Below are 20,735 nucleotides of genomic sequence, written 5' to 3'. Positions count from 1 at the left end.
TTTTTTTAATTAAAGGAATTCTGTAGTGACTAGTATATAAAATAATAATTCCTTCCCAAAAGGAGTTAGGTAGTAGAGAGAGAGAAAGCACAATTGAGCAAGCTTCTTACAGTATGGTGCAATACCAAATTTGATGATGTAGCTCGTCTTTACATCTGTTTACAAAGAATAAATACTCTCAAAATGAATGTACTTCCTAAATTGTTGTATTTGTTTCAAAATTTACCTCTGTCACCACCAAGCAACTTATTTTCTCAATTGAAGACACTTTTCATCAAGTTTCTTTGGAACAAAAAACAGGAGATCTTTATAGGCCTGATGATAAACATCTGATGTCTTTTGATGAAATTGTTGCCAAACACAGCATAGCTTGTAGTCAGTTCTTTAGATATTTACCAACTGAGGGATTTTATTAGAACACAACAAAAACAGTTCTTGTCCATTCCTAGCCTATCAACACTTAAAGAAACGATGGTGAAAGACTGCCAGGGGAGAGGTTTGTTTTCCAAAATATATGAGGAACTGGTTGGTGAATCTTCAGAAACATCAGTAAAAAAGCTTGAGTCCTGGAGAGAGGACTTCCAGAAGAATATCTCCATTCAGGAATGGGAGAGGGCGTGTACCAAAGCACACTTACAAACAGTGAACACACGTTTAAGATTTCTGCAGTACAACTGGTTGATGCGTTCTTGTATAACTCCAGTTTAACTTAATAAATTCAACAGTGACATACAGGATGTTTGTATAAAATGTGATAAGGAAAAGGGCACGATGTTCCACTGTTTGTGGCAGTGCTCTCAAATAAGGAAATTCTGGGAAGAAGTGAAACAGTGTATTGAGGAAATTTTAGAGATAAATCTACAGTTGGAACCAAAACTTTTTCTATTGGGCATTTATCCAGCTAAGTGTACCTTAAGAAAGAAGAATATTTCTAGATATAGGCCTGCTGTTGGCAAAAAGAGTCATTGCAGTTGCTTGGAAAGAGGTAGATAGACCAAGGATAGGTAAATGGCTTTCAGAACTAACAACAACTCTGCCCTTAGGAAAGATTATGTATGCAATCAGGGGTAAGCAACCAATTTTTGATAACATCTGGGGACCCTTGAGTAACTTTCTTACAAAGACTTGTCTCATTTGGTGGAACCATCTGGGGAGGACCCATAAGTGGCCCTCTGCAGTTCCTTTAGGAAATGATTATGGTTTGGTGTTGAATGACCACTATCTAATTTATGCAGTATAATGCTTACTTGTGAGTATGTGCAATGTGTGGATGGATTTGTACTTATTCCCTCCCCCCTTATTTACTCTCATTTTCTTATATATTATTTGTATCTATTTATTTATTTATTTATTTTTATTTTACCTTATTTTTTTATTGTGTAGTCAAGTTGTTTTTTTTTTCTTATTCTGTTGTTGTGTTTTGTTGTCAAGTCTTGGTTGGGTTTGATGATCATGGGTTTTGCATGGTCTGGGGCAAGAGTTTTGAGTCCCAGTGGTTATATATGTATGTATTACTATGTCTGAAATAAATAAAGATATTGTGGGGAAAAAATAAAACATCCACTGTGCCTTGAGTAGTGGCTCTGGTGGTGCCTCACAATTTGGGTCAATACCGTTTTCCTCTTCAAAGCTGTAATCGGCATCGTCAATGTCACTTCCATCACTAAAATCTCCCATCTCGTCTCTTTCGTCACTCCTCTCTCTTGCATGGAACTGTTGCCGGAAAAGTTGTTCAAAGTGTGTGCGCATACCGGACTACCACGTGTCTATTCTAGCGAATTACGATGCAGGAATTGGGTCACATGTCCGGAAAAAAAGCCCCAACCTCGGGAAACACCAGAGTGACGTCTACGTCTCTCCCGGCGTCAAAGGGAGAAACACACATGCGCCCCTCCTGGTGGAGAGGGGGTATTTACTCCCACGTCCCTCCTGTCACAAATGAGTTCAATGATCCCACTTCAAAAAACACAAACTATCCCTTTAACCTGTGAGCATTAAAGAACTTTTTTTTTTACCATTATTCTCTTTATTATTATATATTTTTTATGGAGACAGAAGTAACTGGGCCACGTGACATGGAAGATATTGAAAAAACTGAAGTTATTTTGTATTAATATATTCATGCTAAGTAATTTAATGACAGTCCCTAAATCAGTTTCCAGTGATTCAGCATGAGGCTCTGGGAGGTGAGCTAACCGTCCTCCTGCTGCTGACACTGGACGAACCTCAGTAAAGTCTCGGCTAGACCAGAGTGAACATCTGCCAAATATCCAACCTGAAACTAACTTCAGACTGGTTCGATGAGTCTCCTGTTGCAGCCTTTGAATATGATGATGAGGATTTCAGTCACTCAGCTTAAACGATGACTTGTAGAAATTATACAAATAGAAGAAATAACAATAATAATCGATTTCACAATAAATTAGGGTGTAGTGCTTTCACTTTGTGTAACTTAAATTCACCATTCACACATCAGATAACCTTCCGTAACAATGGCAGGCTCTTTGGTGGAGCTCTGCTTTGAATGAAGTTCCGTCGTGGCAAATTAATGGACTACTTGCGGACTGACATGAAGACATGAATCAGAGGCACAAAAAAAGGTGGCCGGACTTTATGTTTACCAATACCCGACCCATGCCTTGCGTACTCTCATCCAGGCGATATTCATTGTCTTTTTACAGTCATGGCAATAAGCCTCTCGGCTGTTATCAACTACTGGCCTAGCCAGTTTTTGAATCTCGAGTCCTCTGACCAGCAGGGCATGTGAGCGGAGCGCCAGTTCCACTCTGATAGCGCTCTCCACAAGTCTAGGGCATGCACAAGTCCACACAGACTCACATGTGCCTTCAAGGGTTAGCCTACATCAGAGGTCATTTGTTGAGAGATGGAGTTTGTAAAATATTTCGAAAAGCAAGCAGGCAGGTCATATAGGTGGACATCGGGAATTGCTCCCTCTTTTAAATTTGAGCAGGTGTGGAGCGATTTCACCGGAGCTGAATGAAATTTTAGGTGAGTGGAGAGCAGTCTTTGAGCGGAGATGTCTGGTATAACTTTGGGCGATGGAGCGAAGGCGCGAACACCCACATTAGCAGGGAGCTGAAATTCTCGCCACTCAGCTCCACTCACATGCTCTGCTGACCAGAGGTCTGAAAAGTTACATTTCCCCATGACTTCGTCATAGTAGAGAACTTTTGGCAGCAAGCCAGCAGTGTGCTATCTAGTTGGAGGCACTAATTGTTTTAGCATGTCACACACTGTCTGACATCACTTCATCGATACCTCTCAGGTCCTACTCACAAATATAAAATATATAAATAAAATCACAAAATTTTTAGGAGGTGGGTCAGCACTTACTACAAATGGAACAAATATTCATAGTTGGATAGTGTTTCAAAAATCTAATACCTCGTCAGCTGTCGTTTATTACTTTTTAGTACTTTTTAATGGCCTTAATTTTTGCCAATTTCATTTACTACTTTTTAATACCTTTTACAACCCAGCGGACACCCTGATGTATGCCAAAAAATATTCAGATTCATAAAACCTGTCATAACCTGCTTTATTCCATTTTTCTACATCCAAAATCAACTTGGAAATGTGTGCACAATATTCAGCTCACATCCCGCCTTCTCTGCTCAACAATAAATTGTTAATGTAAAGTTCCTTATGAATGTCGATGCATAGAAATGGGCTTGTTTATCAGTGATTCTTTAGCGTGAATCATGGCCACATCTAAGAGTTCTGCCAAAGAAAAGGAGGTGATTGTGGTTAAGGTGGAGGTTACAAAGCACTTGTGTGAAAACCAAAATAGCACTTAGCCCTGCATGGTAAGCAACATCTGATCTGTTCTGTGATTCTTTGATGTCATTTGATGTTATCTTGAATTCATAAACGCGTTGATGACAATTGCATTAGTTAGCTATCATGGTTAACTTTCCCAAATCCTGACGCATTCTGACATCATCCTGCATTTCAACAGCTGCGGTGCTCTGCTGTGTTCTGGGATAAAATATTGCATGATTTTAGTTTGCTTATATTTTTCACAATTGAGAGGTGCTGTAACTCTGCTGGCTTGAATGTTTTTAATACAGTTGATCTATAAGGACATGTGACATGAAGTGAAAAAAAAGCATGAGCAGCATTGCTATGCCAATCATGATGCCTCACATTTAATTGTCTACAGTCCAGCTACAGTTTATAACGTCAACATCTCTGTTGCCAGTCTTCCATGTCTACAAAATGTTTGTACATATTGGTACTTACTGGTACGCACATTATCCTGCCAAATTTCTTTTTATAGATCACAACTCCATCTATCTGCTTCATCACTTGCATGGGAAGTACCTTAGGCCCCTTTCAGGCCCAGTTTTACACATAGACAACATTTATAAGTGAGACTCCAGGTTAGCGAAGCTGCAAATATATCCAAAGCAAAATACAGGTACAGACCTTCATGAACCTGCATACAGGTGGTGGTAGCAGGTCGTGCAGAATGAGGGAGTGGGTGCTGATGTCTGTGGCCACCACCAGCCTACGGCCATCCACCTCCTCCCCCAGTGTCCATATGTCTATGGACAGAGAGGCCAGGTCACCACAGGTCGGGATCAGGGCATCAGTCAGCAGGACGGGACGGCCAAAGTCCAGCGTGACAAAGCGACGAGCTCCTGGGAGGAGAGGACAGGGTAAATGAGACACAAACTTAAAAAAAAAAAGAAGCTTTTATTTCATTTTCAAGATAGTGAAGTTCTTGTAACGTTGCATATTTCCTCATGGATCCATTTAGCAACAAGATTTAAAAGTACAATTACACTACATTATCATAACCCCTCTGAACTTAATCCTGTTCACGCATATATTTTAATACGTACAAGTATATATGGTGTAATAGATGACATACCAGAGTGCATCCGCTCTATGATGATGGACTGGTGTGGAGGAGGCTGCAGGAAGTGGGATGCCTGGGAAATGGCCAAAGCAATACCACTGCCCATGGGACTCTGCAGAAAAAAAGGAAAGCATAATTCAACAATCAAAAAAGTTGAAAAAACAAAGGAGAAACCTTTTACCATTTACCTGAACTGATGCAGAGAACAATTATGCTGACTTAAAACTGTATGTCACTCAGGTCACATGCTGATACAACACAAAGGAGACTGATCATTCATTTGATCAATATGAATCATGGTATGAAGAAAGTAAATATTTTTGTTACTCTTAAATATTCCATTAGGCTTACGATGCTTATAGTCAATTTGTAACTTGAAAAGAGATTGTTGAGCTACAGTCTGGAATCAACTCACATAAATTAACCATACACAGGATTACAGCTAGCCAAGCTTCAGCGCCTGAAATGGGTTAGGGGTCAGGGTAATTTAAATATTTGTGATACACTGAAGGAGGGGTATTTATAACAGCTGAATCACAAAATCTCTGTGTAAAAGGAGTGTTAAATAACCGAGCATCAAGCTGCATTTAACTAACCGGCTTGGTTTTCTGTGTGCTCTTGTGTGCAGTCAGGTTCACAGGCCCAGGGTCCATCATAGAGCCAGGGAACAGATGTGCCAACTCAGCGCTAAAGGCTGCCGACACAGCCTCGTTAGGTGGTGTAAGGGGGGGGGTCATAAATAGGGGCGTGGTTTTAGGCGTTGGGGGGATAACATCAGAGGGGTGAATGAAGAAGCTTGGAGCAGATGAGGGGTTTGAAGGCACAGAGTTGTGGATGGGTCCCACACCAGAGGCAGCAGCAGCTGCAGAGGTGGTCTGATGCAGCTTGGCTTCAAGCTTGGCCTTCTGTTCTCAGCACAGACAAACAGGTATCAAAAATACATAGAGAAAACACTTAGTTGGTATCACATCAGTGTCGTCATAAAAAATGCCTGCATCAACCTGCACGGCACTTTCAGTTGGGAGTTTTTTGTCTAATCAATACAGATGACAAAAGCAAGACTGACAGCTGTTTAGAGCTTTTTAATGACTGGTGGTATTTTCTAAAATTAGAAATATGACTACTTCTCTCACTGATGCACAAACCCCAACTCCAATGAAGTTGAGATGTTGTGTAAACCCTAAATAAAAACAGAATACAATAAGTTTCAAGTACATTTCAACTTATATTCAATAGAATACACTACAAAGATAAGTTATTTATTGTTCAAACTGATTTGCCAAATATTCACTCACTTTGAATTTGATGCCTGCAACACGTTCTGAAAAATGTTCTGTGACGTGGGCAACAAGAGACTGGGAAAGTTGAGGAACACTCAAAAAACACCTGTTTAGAACACTGCAGAGATGAACAGGTTAACTGGAAACAGGTCAGTGCCTAGACTGTGTATAAGAGGAGCATCTCCAAGCACACAAGCAAGGATGGTGCAAGGTTTACCACTTTGCGAACAGCTGTGTGAGCAAACTGTCCAACAGTTTAAGAACAATGTTTCTCAACATACAATGGGAAAGTTGCAAAGTGGAAAAGTGTGCTGTGGTCTGATGAGTCCACATTTCAAACAGTTTTTGGAAATCATGGACGTCGTGTCCTCCGGGCCAAAGGGGAGAAGAACCATCCAGATTGTTATCAGTGCAAAGTTCAAAAGCCTGCATTTGTGATGGTATGGGGGTGTGTTAGTGCCCATGGCATGGGTAACTTGCATATCTGTGAAGGCACCATTAATGCTGAAAGGTACACACAGGTTTTGGAGCAACATATGCTGCCAACGATCTTTGTCAGGGATGTCCCTGCTTATTTCACCAAGACAATGCCAAGCCACATTCTGCACGTGTCAAAACACTGTGGCTTCGTGGTAAAACAGTACGGGTACTAGACTGGCCTGCCTGCATCCAGACCCGTCTCCCATTGAAAATGTGTGGTTAATGAAGCACAAAATACAACAACGGAAACCCCGGACTGTTGAGCAACCTAAGTCATACATCAAGCAAGAATGGGAAAGAATTCCACCTACAAAGCTTCAACAATTAGTGCCCTCAGGCACAAAGTCCATACAGTGGTAAACATGCTCCTGTCACAGCTTTTTTGGAACGTGTTGCAGGCATCAAATTCAAAATGAGTGAATATTTGCAAAAAAAAAAAAAAACAACAGTCAAGTTTATCAGTTTCAACATTAAATATCTTGTCTTTATAGTGTATTCAATTGAATATAAGTTGAAAAGGATTTGCTATTCATTGCATTCTATTTTTATTTACGTTTTACAAAATGTCCCAACTTCATTGGAACTGAGGTTTCTAAGTATATCATATGTTTCCTTCTATTCCTTGTTTAAATTTGGGGAGTAGTAGTAAAACAAATTTAAAAATGGTGCAAAGAGAAACAGAAAATAATACAAAATCTGTGAAGTCAGCAACTTCTTTGAGAAGCCAGGAGTTATGTGTGCTGATCACTGAATGGCTGAATTAAATCTTTAACAAAATGTCAAGTAAATCTCATTGAGATTGATATGATAGACAATATAGCAAGGGCTGTCTGTATTAGGCCACTAACTGGCCACATTCAGTATAAAAACTGAAAACAACAGTCCAATATTCGAAACCACATCATAGATTTCACAGTCTCCATATAATGTGATGAGCTTGGACATTTTTGAGCATAAGTATGAAAAGTACTGCCTTCAAGTATGTGGAACTTGTATTTGGTATGACCTTGCGAGGAGAGGCCAAATGTATCTTCAATAACAAAGCAAAACCCACGACAATGACAACATGTTGTTAATTTTCATTAAGTTCCTGCAGAGGAAAAGTGGCTCACTGTGTCCAAACATTTTGTCCTTGAATCTGACTTTCTATTTGCTCAATTTATGAATGTATCACTCATGCTCCTATTTGACATCCTGTGTCTGAGTGTGTGTGACTTTGTTTTTCACCTGCTGCTGCAGCTTCAGCAGCTGCTGTTGTTTCTCCTGCAGGACCTGCAGCTGCTGCTCTGCAGACACCATTGCATGTGATAGCGATTGGAGAGCCACCTGGGCTGCAGAGCTCAGAGCTGTAGAAGCTTCACCAACCATTCCTGTCGACAGGCCGCCCACTGCAGGCGTCACACCAAATGTACTCACTGGGATTAAAGAGGAAATGTGATGAAAAGCTCAGTTTTTTCAACTCTTTGAGAACATACATTATGGTGTTTGGTACTACCAACCCACAAACTGTGAAATAAGACCTCCCAGTCAGTCTTTTGTGGTTTCTTAGGTCAGAAAAAACATGGGACTAAACCAACTGTACAGATTTTGGCATCTAATGTCAACTGAGGGGACATCTGAATAAAACCGCCCCCATTCTAAGCATTATTTTTTAACAAAAAAAGAGAAGGATAGGTAAAGATTGTGTCTTTGTAAGACAGATTTTGCAATGTCTCACTTCATTTAGAATAGGAAAAATAGTCATGCTAGTGAGATGGGAAGGTTTGTCCATCTGTCCAAAATCCAAATCTGCTGTGCACTGTTTTGCCTTGAGATTGATTGTGGAATAATACACTTTTAGAGAGGTTAAGTTTATATCGACATGATTCTCCCAAAAGGGGTTTTCCCGTTCACTGAGAGTAAAATTTACCACAACGAGCCAAGAGTGACAAAGAAAGGTCAGGTTTACCAGTGAACATGCTGGCATCATCTCGTTCCACCCTTGTGCCATCACTAGTGGAGATACAAGTAAAGTGCAAAGGCTCCACCTCCAGGAGTCCTGTTAATGCTGTGAAGCTGCCCTCTGCTGCTGCACAGCTGCTTACTTTTCCATTTCCTGCAGGACACACAACACCCGAAACATTAAACATTCAAACTTAAGAGGTGTCTTTTTAAAACAAACTCACACAAAAACAAGCATTTCAACACTTCATAACTACATAGTAAATGTAAGGCAAAGGCAGTGTTTCCTCTACATTCATTTAGAATTGGCGGCCCACCACTCCTGAATCCTAGCTGCAGCTCCTTCAAATTTCTTTCTGTCTTATTCTTTTTTAAATTGTCGCAAATACACCACGCCGGATCATATCTCCACCTTCACAGCAGAGTCCTGCACTGGGTTGGGTGTCGCGAGTGCTGAGGTAAACTAGATAACCATCTTGCTCAGTATCTACTCTTTGGAGTAGGACCCCCCCCTTACTGGTGCCATCGACTATTACTATTATGTTAATTACTCGCGAGAGTGCGGCCTTGAAAGTGACATCACGTCAAGCACCCAGGCACCAGGTCGGAGAGTCAGAGGAGTGTCATCTTGAAAATAGGGCAACGACTCACTGGAGAAAAGGTAGACTTATTAGCTTAAGAAAACTTTTATTTTATAAGTTCAATAAATTCGCAAAATATTGATGGCCAGCTAAGGTTATGTAACATATCAGTAGCTTAATTAATTGGGCCCAGTGCCAACTCAACTCAGTGTCGCTTACATGAGTAAACTAACTGATAGCATTAAGCAAATATATACATGTCATGATGTAACTGCTGACTGCATTTTCAGATGAGTTTTTTCAAATATTTCTCAAAGAAGAGAAAGACACCTGATGAAGATGACACTAGTCAGGTATCATTAGCCTTTTACTGACTCAAATGATGATGGTTAGGTGAAAAACTGTGTTCACACTTGTAATCAGATGTGATGTGAGTGTAAATTATCTAACGTTAAAGTTTTATGTAATCGTATAAGACAAGTAACATTAGACAGAGAGGAGCAGTGGAGCAAAGTGAAGGAGAGCAGGTGGAGAGCCGAGAGATTATTTTATTATTTTTGTTATTATTGTTTATTTTTATATTCAGCCTTTAAAAAGTAATTTTCCATGCCAGCTATTCAATAAAAAGAGAAATTATTATATATATATATTAAGTAAAATCTGCAGTCAAGTGTCATTTGTTTACGCCGCCACAGCTCCCCGGAGAGCCTGCCCCCACTGCTGAAAAAAATCCTAGAGGAAACACTGAAAGATATACTAAATTGTATTAAGTATCTATAAGACCAGCAACCTATTGTTCTTACATAGACATGACTTTGGTGGACATTTTTGTTAAATTATACTTGCATGTACAGTAAATTAGTCTGTCCTTGTAATCAATAGATAATTCATGTATTGTTTTTCAGGTTACATCAAGGGTGTTTAAATCCATATCAGGTGAGTTCAAATAAACAAAGTCATTTTGTTTTATGTAGTGTCACATCGTTGGTAATCAGTGACTTAATCTCCAGTCCATTGTGAGCAGGTTTAAAAAACAGAGGAGACAACATGTCTCCAACATCATGTGAATCAGTGTGCAGTTAATACCTGAGAGAATGTCAGAAAGATCAATCTCATCTGACTGGACTCCGATGCTGCTGTTAAAGGCATTCTTACAGGAGGAACCACTGACCTCCAGATCAAAGAGCACCGGGTCAAAGGGAGAGCTGTACAGACCGTATCTGAAAGGAAGTCGACAGGAGGTGAGAGAGAGAGGCTTATGTTAACAAAATATTAGCGCTTCTTCAGCAGTCACTGGAACCACTCCACTTGGAATTAAGTAAAAGTTAGGTAGTGTTATGAAGTAAAATGGCTTTTGAAATGGCACCTAGTCTGCAGCAGTGCTTCCAGCGGGGTGAGGCGGTCCTGCAGCTGTCGAGAGATGGCGGTGAGCAGGGAGGCACAGGTGGTACTGCAGCCTGCAAGGTCCTCTTCCTTCACATAGTTCAGTACCACAAAGTACCAGAACACTGAGCCTAAAACCAGGACAGGAGAGGGAGATGTGAGAACATTAATACTGGCGAGTCATGAACAAGAAAGGGAAAGGTGTTTAATATTGGTCTGGATTTTTCAGTTACTTACCACCGGTTGCTGCTGCAGGCAAGTAAGGCATGTTGTCAAGCAGTGCCTTTAGAAGACTTGAGCCAAAATTCTGTTGACCTGGGTCCCCTTTCCCATTGCTACACCAACAGATAAAACAGCAAGTTCATTATTATCTCCATATAAAATCAAAATGCACCAGTCAACAAGATATAATAACTACTTTATCACAGAGGCCTCTTTCACTACTGGAACATAACTACGAAAAATTAGCTATAGCCATTTTCATGACTACAGCTAACTTTAGCTACAAGCTCAGTTACTCTGAGGGGAAAGAATGAAACATGACCATCATTAATTCAAGAGATAAGTAGCCGTTCCCTGGAGGGATTGGGTGGTGTTAATATTTTCAAAATAGTGTAATAGTAAGCCAGTTTTTTACAAACCAGAAGCTGAACCAAAACTACATTCATACACACATTGCTCCAAATCAAATTTTTTTAAGTCAATACATCTGAAGCAGTGCACTTTGTCTGACTCTTTAAACAAAGCAGCTCCAATGCTGACACAAATGTGTGTGCCTAGACCTAGTCAAGTCAAGGTATCTTTTGTTATGGTTATAAAATAAGTGTGTAGATATGAATTCAGGATACATTTGGCATTAGTTTTAAACATTAATAATACATTTATTTAAATAATCCCATACACAACATTAGTCAGCAGTCATAGCTTTGTCAGACATCAAAGTCAAACCTATTATCCATGACCACAGTACAACGACAGAGTGTCACATATCTGTCTTCAAGTTTGTTGTGAAAATAAGATGTCCAGCTCCTTTTCACTAATTAATCTAATGAATCCACCGCCAAGTCAACTCCTTAATCTATAATCTCGCCACATCACAAGTGAAATGTGATTCATGGTTCTCTATGATGCAACAACATACAACAATCCTCACAATGCCCATCCCTAGCAGCAAACATTTGTTATGACAGTATGAAGCAGAGAAAGAGCAGGATCCCTTGTTGCCATTGCATCCTTTTGGCCAACGCATCAGTCCTAAGAGACACAGCCAGGTTTGTGGGAGCTGGTCTGGTGCTGTTCTTATAGAGTCAGTTTTGCTTCATTCCGTGACCTCCTAGAGTTGTTGGTCTCTTTTAGTAATTGAATACTATTAAAAAGACACCACAAGTAAATATAAAAGGAAATCTAAATTAGAGCCACTTTTACCACTGTTGTCTGGTTACAATCACCATACTTGCCCACCACATAAAAATTACTAAGTTGTGTCCCAGTGTCACCATAAATATGGAGTCAGCTTTTCACAATGGAATACCAGGCAGAACCTAGAACCTAACCATCACAGGTTCAGAATGAGAAGCTCCAGGTCTACAGCCTTGTAAATTTCCTGCAGTGGAAAGGCGCTAAAAGCATCATTACTGAAAAATACTGTGTTTCTTACCTTATACAAAGTGCAAGAAAGCGAGCACATTTGTGTGCAATGCTCCGGCCAGCCTCAAAGAAACAGGTCCACACAATATCTGTTAGCCGTGTCCGGGTTTTCACCAGCAAGCCCTCCTTTCCTTCTTTCAAGCTAATTGAAAACCAGAGCATAATTCACTTGTCCTTAGAAAATGTTAGATGGAAGCAATGAATGGTCTAGATGTCCAGATGATACGGTTGGATTTACCCTACCTGCAGTGTCCGTTGGAGTAAACCCCGGCCAACCAGCACAAAATGTCTAGGATGAGGCTTTGGGCGTGCTCTGTGGCCGGGCTGCCCTCTGTCCGTCGACACAGTGCATCCAGCAGCTTCTCATGGAAGTCTACGAACTGTAGCATAGCACAGCGTTGGACCCTGAAAAGCACAGAAGCCAGAAGGCAGTCCAGAAGAGACCATTACAATCCAAGAAGACACTGTCAACTGACAACACTTAATCTATCTCATCTGTTACATGCATTCTTGTGCAGCATGTACACAAACTGCACATGTACAGTTTACTGTTCATTATTGCTAATTTTGACAGTTTAAATAGACACTGATGTTCCTTCACCACACTGATCTGACCTTTCTTTTGGTATTGACGTCTTCTTAAACCTTCTGATTGTGACTGAAACTTCCTGCAGCAGGTCACAGCCTCGCAGGTTTTCAACTTTCTTCGAGGGTGCTGGGTTTTCTGTTTTTACTGCAGAGACCTTTTCCTACACACAGACATACACAAGCACAGATTAAAAATGCACAAACTTATGACTGTGACTGTGTTTGTCCATTTCATCAATAGTGTGTGCCTTCGAGAGACTCCACTTTATGATGGCTCTACCAAAGTTCACATTAAACAATACTTATTATGACATTGGAATAATTGGCCAACTATCAAAGGTCTAAAAACTGGAGGTGCAAGGAACCTATTGATTTAGTAAAGATAAGTTTTAGTGTCATTCCATACCAATTCACCTTGGGCTTCCCAGTTCACGTCATGGATTTTATCAATATATAAAAAATGTATAAACTTCTGGGTGATAAATCGGTAAAATCAGTTCATTTGAGTTTATGGTTTAGGACGATTTAAAAAAAAAATGAAAATCCATTTTCTCTTTAACTTGCTCCACCATCGCTCCCATAGTTTATCTCCCCGCATTGACTTTCCACAGAGAAACAAATACAACAACATGGCAGCAAGCCTACAACACTGTCTCATTAGTAGTTTGGTTTTGTAGTGTCAGACCATGAACAAAGTACAGTCCACAACAAGTTTGTTCAAAGGCTGTTGCAACTAAACAAAGGCTGCTGCAACGGGGCCTCAAGCCAGACGAAGCAGACAGGCTCGTGTTCCTGGCCAAAAATGTGTAAAAAAAAAGACAGCAAGCACACACCTCATGTGGTGTACATCCACCAACATGTCATGTTTACTATGCAATGCATGCAGATGTTTAATTTTTACATATCTTCAGGGATATAAAATACTTTTTGTAAACAAAAGACACCTGTTGGAAAAAAAGTATTTAATAAAAGTTATGTGAACACTTTATCAATCCCAATATGGAAACTGAACTGTTATTATAATAGCAAGCAATAGCAAGCAATCATCATCATCATCATCATCATCATCATAATAATAATAATTATTATTATTATTATTTAGGTTTACTGAACATTCATCATCGGCATTATCATTATCTACATCTATCAGGATGGATTAGTTCCTTGATGGCATCATTGCTTGTATGCGAATATAAAAAACTGATGTTTAATTTTTTTCTTTTTCTGTCTTTTTATGAAGAGGAGCAACGACAGCCTGTTGTCAGCAAGCCAGTGTCTCCATTGCAAAAGAGGCTGAGACAACAGTGGAAGCAGTAGGCACATTTTCCTGTTCTATACTGAGATTAATATGATGACAAGCTACTTGTGAAGTGTCATTTTGCTACATTCTATGCTCTGTGCTTAAGTACACTATATATGGTATATGTAGATCTGAAATGAAGGAATGCTATATGTTATCTTTATGTGAATCATTGAAGTGATGATACTGTTTGTGTAGCAGTTATAAAAATAGGAAGACAACCTTTTTTCTCTCTGTTGTTTCCATAGGACAACTTTGAGATCAAGATAGTGCATGAATGCAGAAGGACAGCAGAACGGGTGGAAACAAACCAGCATCTGTCAGCAGCCCTGAGATCCTCCCAGTGGCATTGGCAGGTTGTGGCACTGCAGTGGCATCTTTGCTTTATGCATCTTTACACATTTTAATGTACGAAGTTTTGCACAATTTCTCTTTGTTTTGCACTACTAAATACTATCTAAATATATATTAATATCTGTTCCATAGCGTAAATGTGAATGTAAAATATTGTACTATTCTTATTCTTATATTTAATATATAAATATAAACATATAAAGAGAAGGAGAGTGCGGACATTGATGACCAGGAGAGGGAAGGCATCTTGGAGCCGTTAAAATTTCTGTTCTCCAAACTTTAACACATATGCATTTTAAGATAATGAATAGTTTAACTATTCTTGCCCTTCATGTAAGCTAACATTGTTATATATTTAAGCATAGTAAAAATATGGCCTACATGTCTTCTAAAGACCCTCTGGTGTATTATGTATAAGAGTTAGGTGAAACCATACACAGAAATGGCACACAATAAAAAATGTATTTAACATTATAAATATTGTACATAAAATATAAAAAAAACAGAGGCTAATTATGGTTATATGTTATATGGTTTTAAGTAACTACTCCTGCTCCCCACATGTGCACTGAGGTTGATTGCATAGTTTAAATATATAGCCTTATCTCTTCAAAAGATCTTCAGGTTTACAGTACAAGCGGACACATAAGCTTCTTGTGTCATGAAATACATTTTCCATATTAAATTCAGATGTTTTTACAAAACTAGCCTATTGTTACACTCTTCAAAGGTCAATTATGTATGAAAAGTGTGTTTTTTGTTAAGACAGGATTTAGGCTAAGCAAACAGACTATCAGACCACCAGACCAAATTGTTTTGACTCATAGATGCCTCCCACCTAAATAAATCTGATTTTTTACTTAAGCATTTCTCCCTGACTAATAAATGAAACTGTCAAATGAAAAGTGCTCTCTCACAATTCTAGAACATGAGAAGAAAATCCTGGTTCTATCTGTTCTGTTCCAGATCCACACCAAAAGTTAATGGGTTCCAGTTCTGGCCAAGAACCATCCTCCATATTAGTTTCGTGAAAATTCATTTATTAGGTTTGTGTAATCCTAGTAAACCAACCACCCAACAAATGGAAACGGGTTAAAACATAACCATGGCAAAGTCTTTTTACCTTCGCCAAGGACTAGAAGTTGTGAATGTGTACCTTGGAGGCCTGAGCCCGTTGCAGCAGGGTAGACAGTGAGTGGGCTTTGGTGCCCTGAGGCTTGGCACTGGGCATTCTTAACAAAGGCCGGGGGCTCTCCTCTACACCCCTGTCACTCACTGCCTTGATGTGAACCAGGAAAGAGCGGTACTTCCCTCCTGCCATGCCTGCAGTAGAAGGAGGAACAGGACAAGTGAGAAACACTCAGACTTCATTGATGATTCTTAATAGCATCATTCTGAGCACAAAGCCATCAAAACGGTCATGAATCAGTGACTGACTTTACATAAATGTGAAAGTTGCTACCTTTGACCAGCTTGGGGCTGGTGAGACTGAGCATGCCTGCATGGCCAGAGAGGTCCAGCCCACCGGCCAGCCACACTGGACCACACAGGATGTCTTCCTTGTGGTCCTCTAGGAATGGACACAGCATGGAGCCTACAAAAAAAACACACACTCATTTCATGTTTCAGAAACTGATCTTAACTTTTAATTATATTGTTTATTTATTATTATTGTTTTTTTGTAATATTACTGTCCTTTTGCTGCTGTTGCAAACAAATTACCCCAACTGTGGGACAATGAAGGAATACTGATTCTGCAATTCTGATTCTAATCAACAACCACTGGCCCTAAGAGATTAGTAAATTAAATTTTTACTACTATTTATTAATTTATTAGACTCTTGGTAGCTGCTGGAAAAATTGAAAGTCCGGCAGCCAAGTGGTGGGGAGGTGGTGCAGGGTGGGGCTCAGGAGTGGCTTGTCAATCAACTTGAGATTAGTGTGTCTAATTTAAAGTCCACCTGAGTAAGGCAGGGTCAGAGTTGACACTCACCCTTTCACTTTTATCAGAGGGGTGCTATGTAGTTTTGGAAAAAGAAATTCACACTCTGAATCGAAATCATTACAACATCAATGAGGTAACAATACAAACTCAGCATAATGTTTTTTTTTCCCACATGTGCATAAACAAGCTATTCTCAGAGGGTGGCGGGGTCTGCCACATTAATATAGGTAAACACATATAGGTCCAACTGTGGGTACTAAAGCAGAGAACATGTACTGTGAACTATATACTCTCCATCAATGTCAAACTTTATGTGTAGCACTAGAAATAAAACAGCTGTGGTTAGAGAATTTACACATTTACAGATGCAGAAACAGTATATACAGAAAGATGATTTTAGTGAACTCTGATCATTTTGCATTCCATGGACACTGTGCTTTGAGGGAGCAGCTATTTGCAGGACAGAGGAAGTGGCTAAAATTTGCTAGTGTTACAAAAACTGTTTGGCTTCATGAATAAAATACTAAAGGAAAATTCTGGTATTTTTAAACCTGGGTCTTATATTCACATGTTTTGGTGTGTGCATGATTCATACCATAACCAAAGTTTTGGAATTGACTCAGCTGGCATCCAGCTGCACGGCTGCTATAGCTGATGAGTTAGAGTTTAGATTGTGAAAATCTGCTTAATATTCTGCCAGCAATTTAGAAATAAATTAATGTCAGCAGTTCCTCTACATAAACTCCAAACCTATCCTTGAGAGACGTGTGTTTCTGGTCACATAAAAGTTCTAAACTGGTTAATCTCTGTAGGAATTGTTTCCGTAATGTCAGACACAGAACAGCATGTCAGTGAAAAAAAGCACTTTCAGTTGACGTCATTTTGACAGTCGGAGTTGCCGCCAAGGATCATGTTAAGCCATTACAGCTGTGTCTGCAGCTGCCAGCTGAGGCAATCTTCTTTACCAATTCCAGAACTGTGGGTAGCTGGTCGGTGAAGATGACACCTGTTTAAAACTTCCTCCATGACCAGGCAGTGACGGGGCCCTAACTGGTCCATGACAGGTCCATGCTCAGACCTGGAAGAGTCCGTGACTAGAATCAGATCCCCTGCGATGACATAATCAATGTGGGGTGAATGGTAAGTGCTATGTGTGGAAACCAGTTTCCATGGTTCATCTATCCACCAAGCAAAGCTGTGATGATGGAACCTGAAGCATTACTTCAGCTTCAAGTCAGCTGTTCTTACTGTGTCATAGACATTTAGTATTTGACGTGTGTGAGAGTGTGATTTCCACACAGAGCATACTTAACCACTACTAGGCTACCATTATCAATGAGGTCACCAATATCATGCTTCAGCTTTTGTTTTTTCAACAGTGCTGCATCAAAGTGAAGGAATATGGCCAGGGAATTAATGATTTAACAGGAAGGAAAAAACTCCATGATTAATCGTCTGAGTGGCTTGTGGCAGGAAGTGCATCCTTGCATTTCCTCCTCAGAGGCAAGGGGCGGGAGCAGAGAAAAATTAAGAACACCTGGGAGCTGGGGGAAGGGTAATGCCAGACAAAGACAGCATGTAGGAGACCAAGAAGAAGCGAGGCAGAATAGGAGAAAACACCATACAGAGTCTTTAAAGGAGTGCACAAGCTGGAAAGGACCAAAGCCTGCGAGGACAGGCGGATGTCTTGTGGCGCAGCACTTAGAAGCCAAAACCCGGTCTGGGCTGAAAACTACTGCAGATAAGTGATCTCTGCCATTCTCCAGGCTTCTTCCCCCCTCCAAAGTCACTGCCTTCACCTTCCCTCAGGAAAAGGCTAAGCTGCCAAACCCCTCATCCTGTTCCCTGTCTCCATCTGCCCATCAACTCTATCAAACACCATTACAAATTCCTACAGCTGAAATGTATGGAAAAAACATCAATGTAATTTTCAAAATCTTCCATAACCTGTTTTTAACTTACGGAAAATTCTGCTGCAATATGTGTTTAATCACAAAAACAACAGCTCCACTGTGGCAAGAAATGTTTTTGGATCTCGGATTTACCCCTGATGGCTTGGTCAGGTAACAGGAATCCAAATAATTTTATTTAACAAGAAAAAACTGTTTTAAATTATTAGTTCCCCGGCCATATTACTTTCACTTCCATGCAGTATTGTTGAAACACAGAGAGCTGAAGCATACCGGTAATATTGATGATCTCATGACATGGCAAAAATCTTCAAATGTGATCACAGACAGAGCATATTCCAAGTACTTGGCTTGAATATTTCATTGGGTGAACCTGGCTGTGCTGATAACACATTGCAAGAATCTGTTAACCCTAAACCCTAATATTCTATGGGGAAGATTTTTTTTCATGTATTACTGTGCTAAAAAAGAGAAAGCTCATAAGCGTTGATGAAACTGTAAAACAATTGGGAGGAGAAATGTTTCGCCTGTGCTGGCAGAGCAGCTTAGGAGATGAAGGGAGGGAGAGTGATAACATGCAGCAAGAGAGCACAGGTCGGACTTGAAACCTGGCCTCAGCAGCATATGGGTCGCACACTCTACAGTATTTCTTTTCATGACTGTGTAAACATAAATAAAATGGTCCATTTCAGAATAATATATATAGTATATTCTCAAATTTTAACTATTGATGCATCATTGTGTTCATAACATTGGGGTGCAGCAAATAAAGGATGAATCAATTTTAAAAAACTGTATATACTGCTGGGTGGCTTAACCTATTATAATATAACCTAGCTACAACTTTAGATTATTGATATAAATTGCTAACACTAAACTAACTTAAACTTTAGAACATATATAGTGGGGTATAAGTAATATATGCCACAGAGATGTAATGGGGTAGAAGAATATGGTTTAGGTTGAAAGGGTATCTATGCTGTATATGTTTTTTGTGAGGGAAGAGAGACTGGCAGTTGGTTGGCAGCTGAAAGGCAGTCGGACGGGAGGGGAAAATGGAGGCAGCTCTGACGGTAAGTAAGAATCATTCACAAACCAATACACGTAAAAATACAGCCCAGGTTTCAAACTAATAGAATTCTGCTTTAAACGAAGCTAACCTCAACCTAAATTTGTTGCATTCTTTACCTGGTGTCTCTTCTATATCCATGAATTGGATGTCCTCTGTGAAGTCATGCAGCAGAGTTTGGCCGTTCCTCTCCCCATTGGCATGGAGGACGCTGGACAGGGGAAGAGAGATCTGTCTGTCTACTGCGGTCTCTGTTAAAGACATGAAAAGCAAGATTCAGAAATAAAAAGAGGGGTTCCACACTCAAAACAATAGAAATTGGTCTGACAAAAAGAACATCTTGCAACAAATTTTCAAAAACATCAATCTACCATCCTAGTCTAGAGTACTGTACAGAGAACAGTAATTAAAAGCTCTGAAAAATCTTAAAGTGGTGTCCTTACCACTGACTTTGCCCAGCCCAGGTGCTTTGTTCTTCAATAAAGTGACCTGGATCTGAGGAATGTTGGTGATGTTGGCATTCAGGACAAACTTCAAGTCCACATGGCCCACCATGCAGGCCTTGGGTAGCACTAGCTCAAACACGTGCTCATCCCAGCTGGAGCTGCAGAAAATACACAGGTCAGAAAATGCTTATACATCCAACTAGAGCCTTTGTACACCTTTTAGTCAGTAGCCATTAAAATATTACATCGTAAAGCTGTCTAACCAAATGCTGATTTGTAAAGGGGAATAGACCCAAAACCTGACTCACCCTCTGCTAAATAAGTGGGGACTCAAAACAAACTTTTCAACATTTATGATCGTAACCATGGTCCTATGAATGAGACTCTCTCACTCCCTCACCGTGCGTCAATAAAAGTAAATAAGGAGATTTAAAACGTTTCCTGCATTTTTTTCCCCCATACTATATTCATTTCAAAGATATGGAAGAAAAACTTTTTAAACTCCCCCCCCCAACAAATCAATTCAATTTCCTAAAACTACTTACTTGGTATTCAATACTTATGATAAAGTTTTGTGGCCTGTGCTGCAGAACCTTCAGCCTCTATAAGACCAGTTCTATGTGCATAATAAAATCTCATGGAATGAAGATTTTAAAAAAAAAAAAAAAAACTTGCTATCAAAAAGTCATCATGTCAACTCAGGACTACAATATGATCAGCATTTAAAATACATTAAAATATGCTAAACATACAGTACATGTGAATATAAGATGTACAGTATTTAACATATGAAACTGAAATACCCTGTTCTTGTACAAGCTATGTGTTGCCCCCATCAACCAATTCGTTTTGCCTTGAAATATCAATATCAATCAGTTACACAAAGCTACCTATCACTCTGTAGCTTCCAGGTGCGGGTGTGTTGG

At 39.8% G+C, this 20,735-nt stretch overlaps 1 protein-coding gene across 5 annotated transcripts in view; it reads right to left on the bottom strand.

Moving 5' to 3' along the window:
* The window catches only part of birc6 (baculoviral IAP repeat containing 6), a 135,439-nt gene that overhangs the window by 73,104 nt on the left and 41,600 nt on the right, over window positions 1–20,735 (bottom strand). For 3 of the 5 annotated variants that reach the window (XM_037122680.1, XM_037122682.1, XM_037122681.1), the window contains exons 12-28: window positions 20,700–20,735; window positions 19,807–19,967; window positions 19,483–19,614; window positions 17,350–17,493; window positions 15,902–16,033; window positions 15,596–15,762; window positions 12,813–12,946; window positions 12,441–12,602; window positions 12,208–12,339; window positions 10,788–10,885; window positions 10,534–10,681; window positions 10,254–10,387; window positions 8,594–8,740; window positions 7,873–8,060; window positions 5,482–5,790; window positions 4,898–4,997; window positions 4,450–4,664 (exon numbers count right to left, since the gene is read on the bottom strand). The exon at window positions 20,700–20,735 is cut by the window's right edge and continues 190 nt beyond it. In XM_037122680.1, the coding sequence (XP_036978575.1) occupies window positions 4,450–4,664; window positions 4,898–4,997; window positions 5,482–5,790; window positions 7,873–8,060; window positions 8,594–8,740; window positions 10,254–10,387; window positions 10,534–10,681; window positions 10,788–10,885; window positions 12,208–12,339; window positions 12,441–12,602; window positions 12,813–12,946; window positions 15,596–15,762; window positions 15,902–16,033; window positions 17,350–17,493; window positions 19,483–19,614; window positions 19,807–19,967; window positions 20,700–20,735 (2,539 nt within the window). The remainder of the gene's footprint in view (window positions 1–4,449; window positions 4,665–4,897; window positions 4,998–5,481; window positions 5,791–7,872; window positions 8,061–8,593; window positions 8,741–10,253; window positions 10,388–10,533; window positions 10,682–10,787; window positions 10,886–12,207; window positions 12,340–12,440; window positions 12,603–12,812; window positions 12,947–15,595; window positions 15,763–15,901; window positions 16,034–17,349; window positions 17,494–19,482; window positions 19,615–19,806; window positions 19,968–20,699) is intronic. The other 2 variants (XM_037122683.1, XM_037122684.1) reach the window with 1 other exon arrangement.

The sequence above is a fragment of the Acanthopagrus latus genome, chromosome 15 (genome assembly GCF_904848185.1).
Source record: "Acanthopagrus latus isolate v.2019 chromosome 15, fAcaLat1.1, whole genome shotgun sequence".
In the NCBI taxonomy this organism is placed as follows: domain Eukaryota; kingdom Metazoa; phylum Chordata; class Actinopteri; order Spariformes; family Sparidae; genus Acanthopagrus; species Acanthopagrus latus.
The sequence above is the reverse complement of the archived record's forward strand: the minus strand, read 5'-3'. Positions and strand labels throughout refer to the sequence as shown.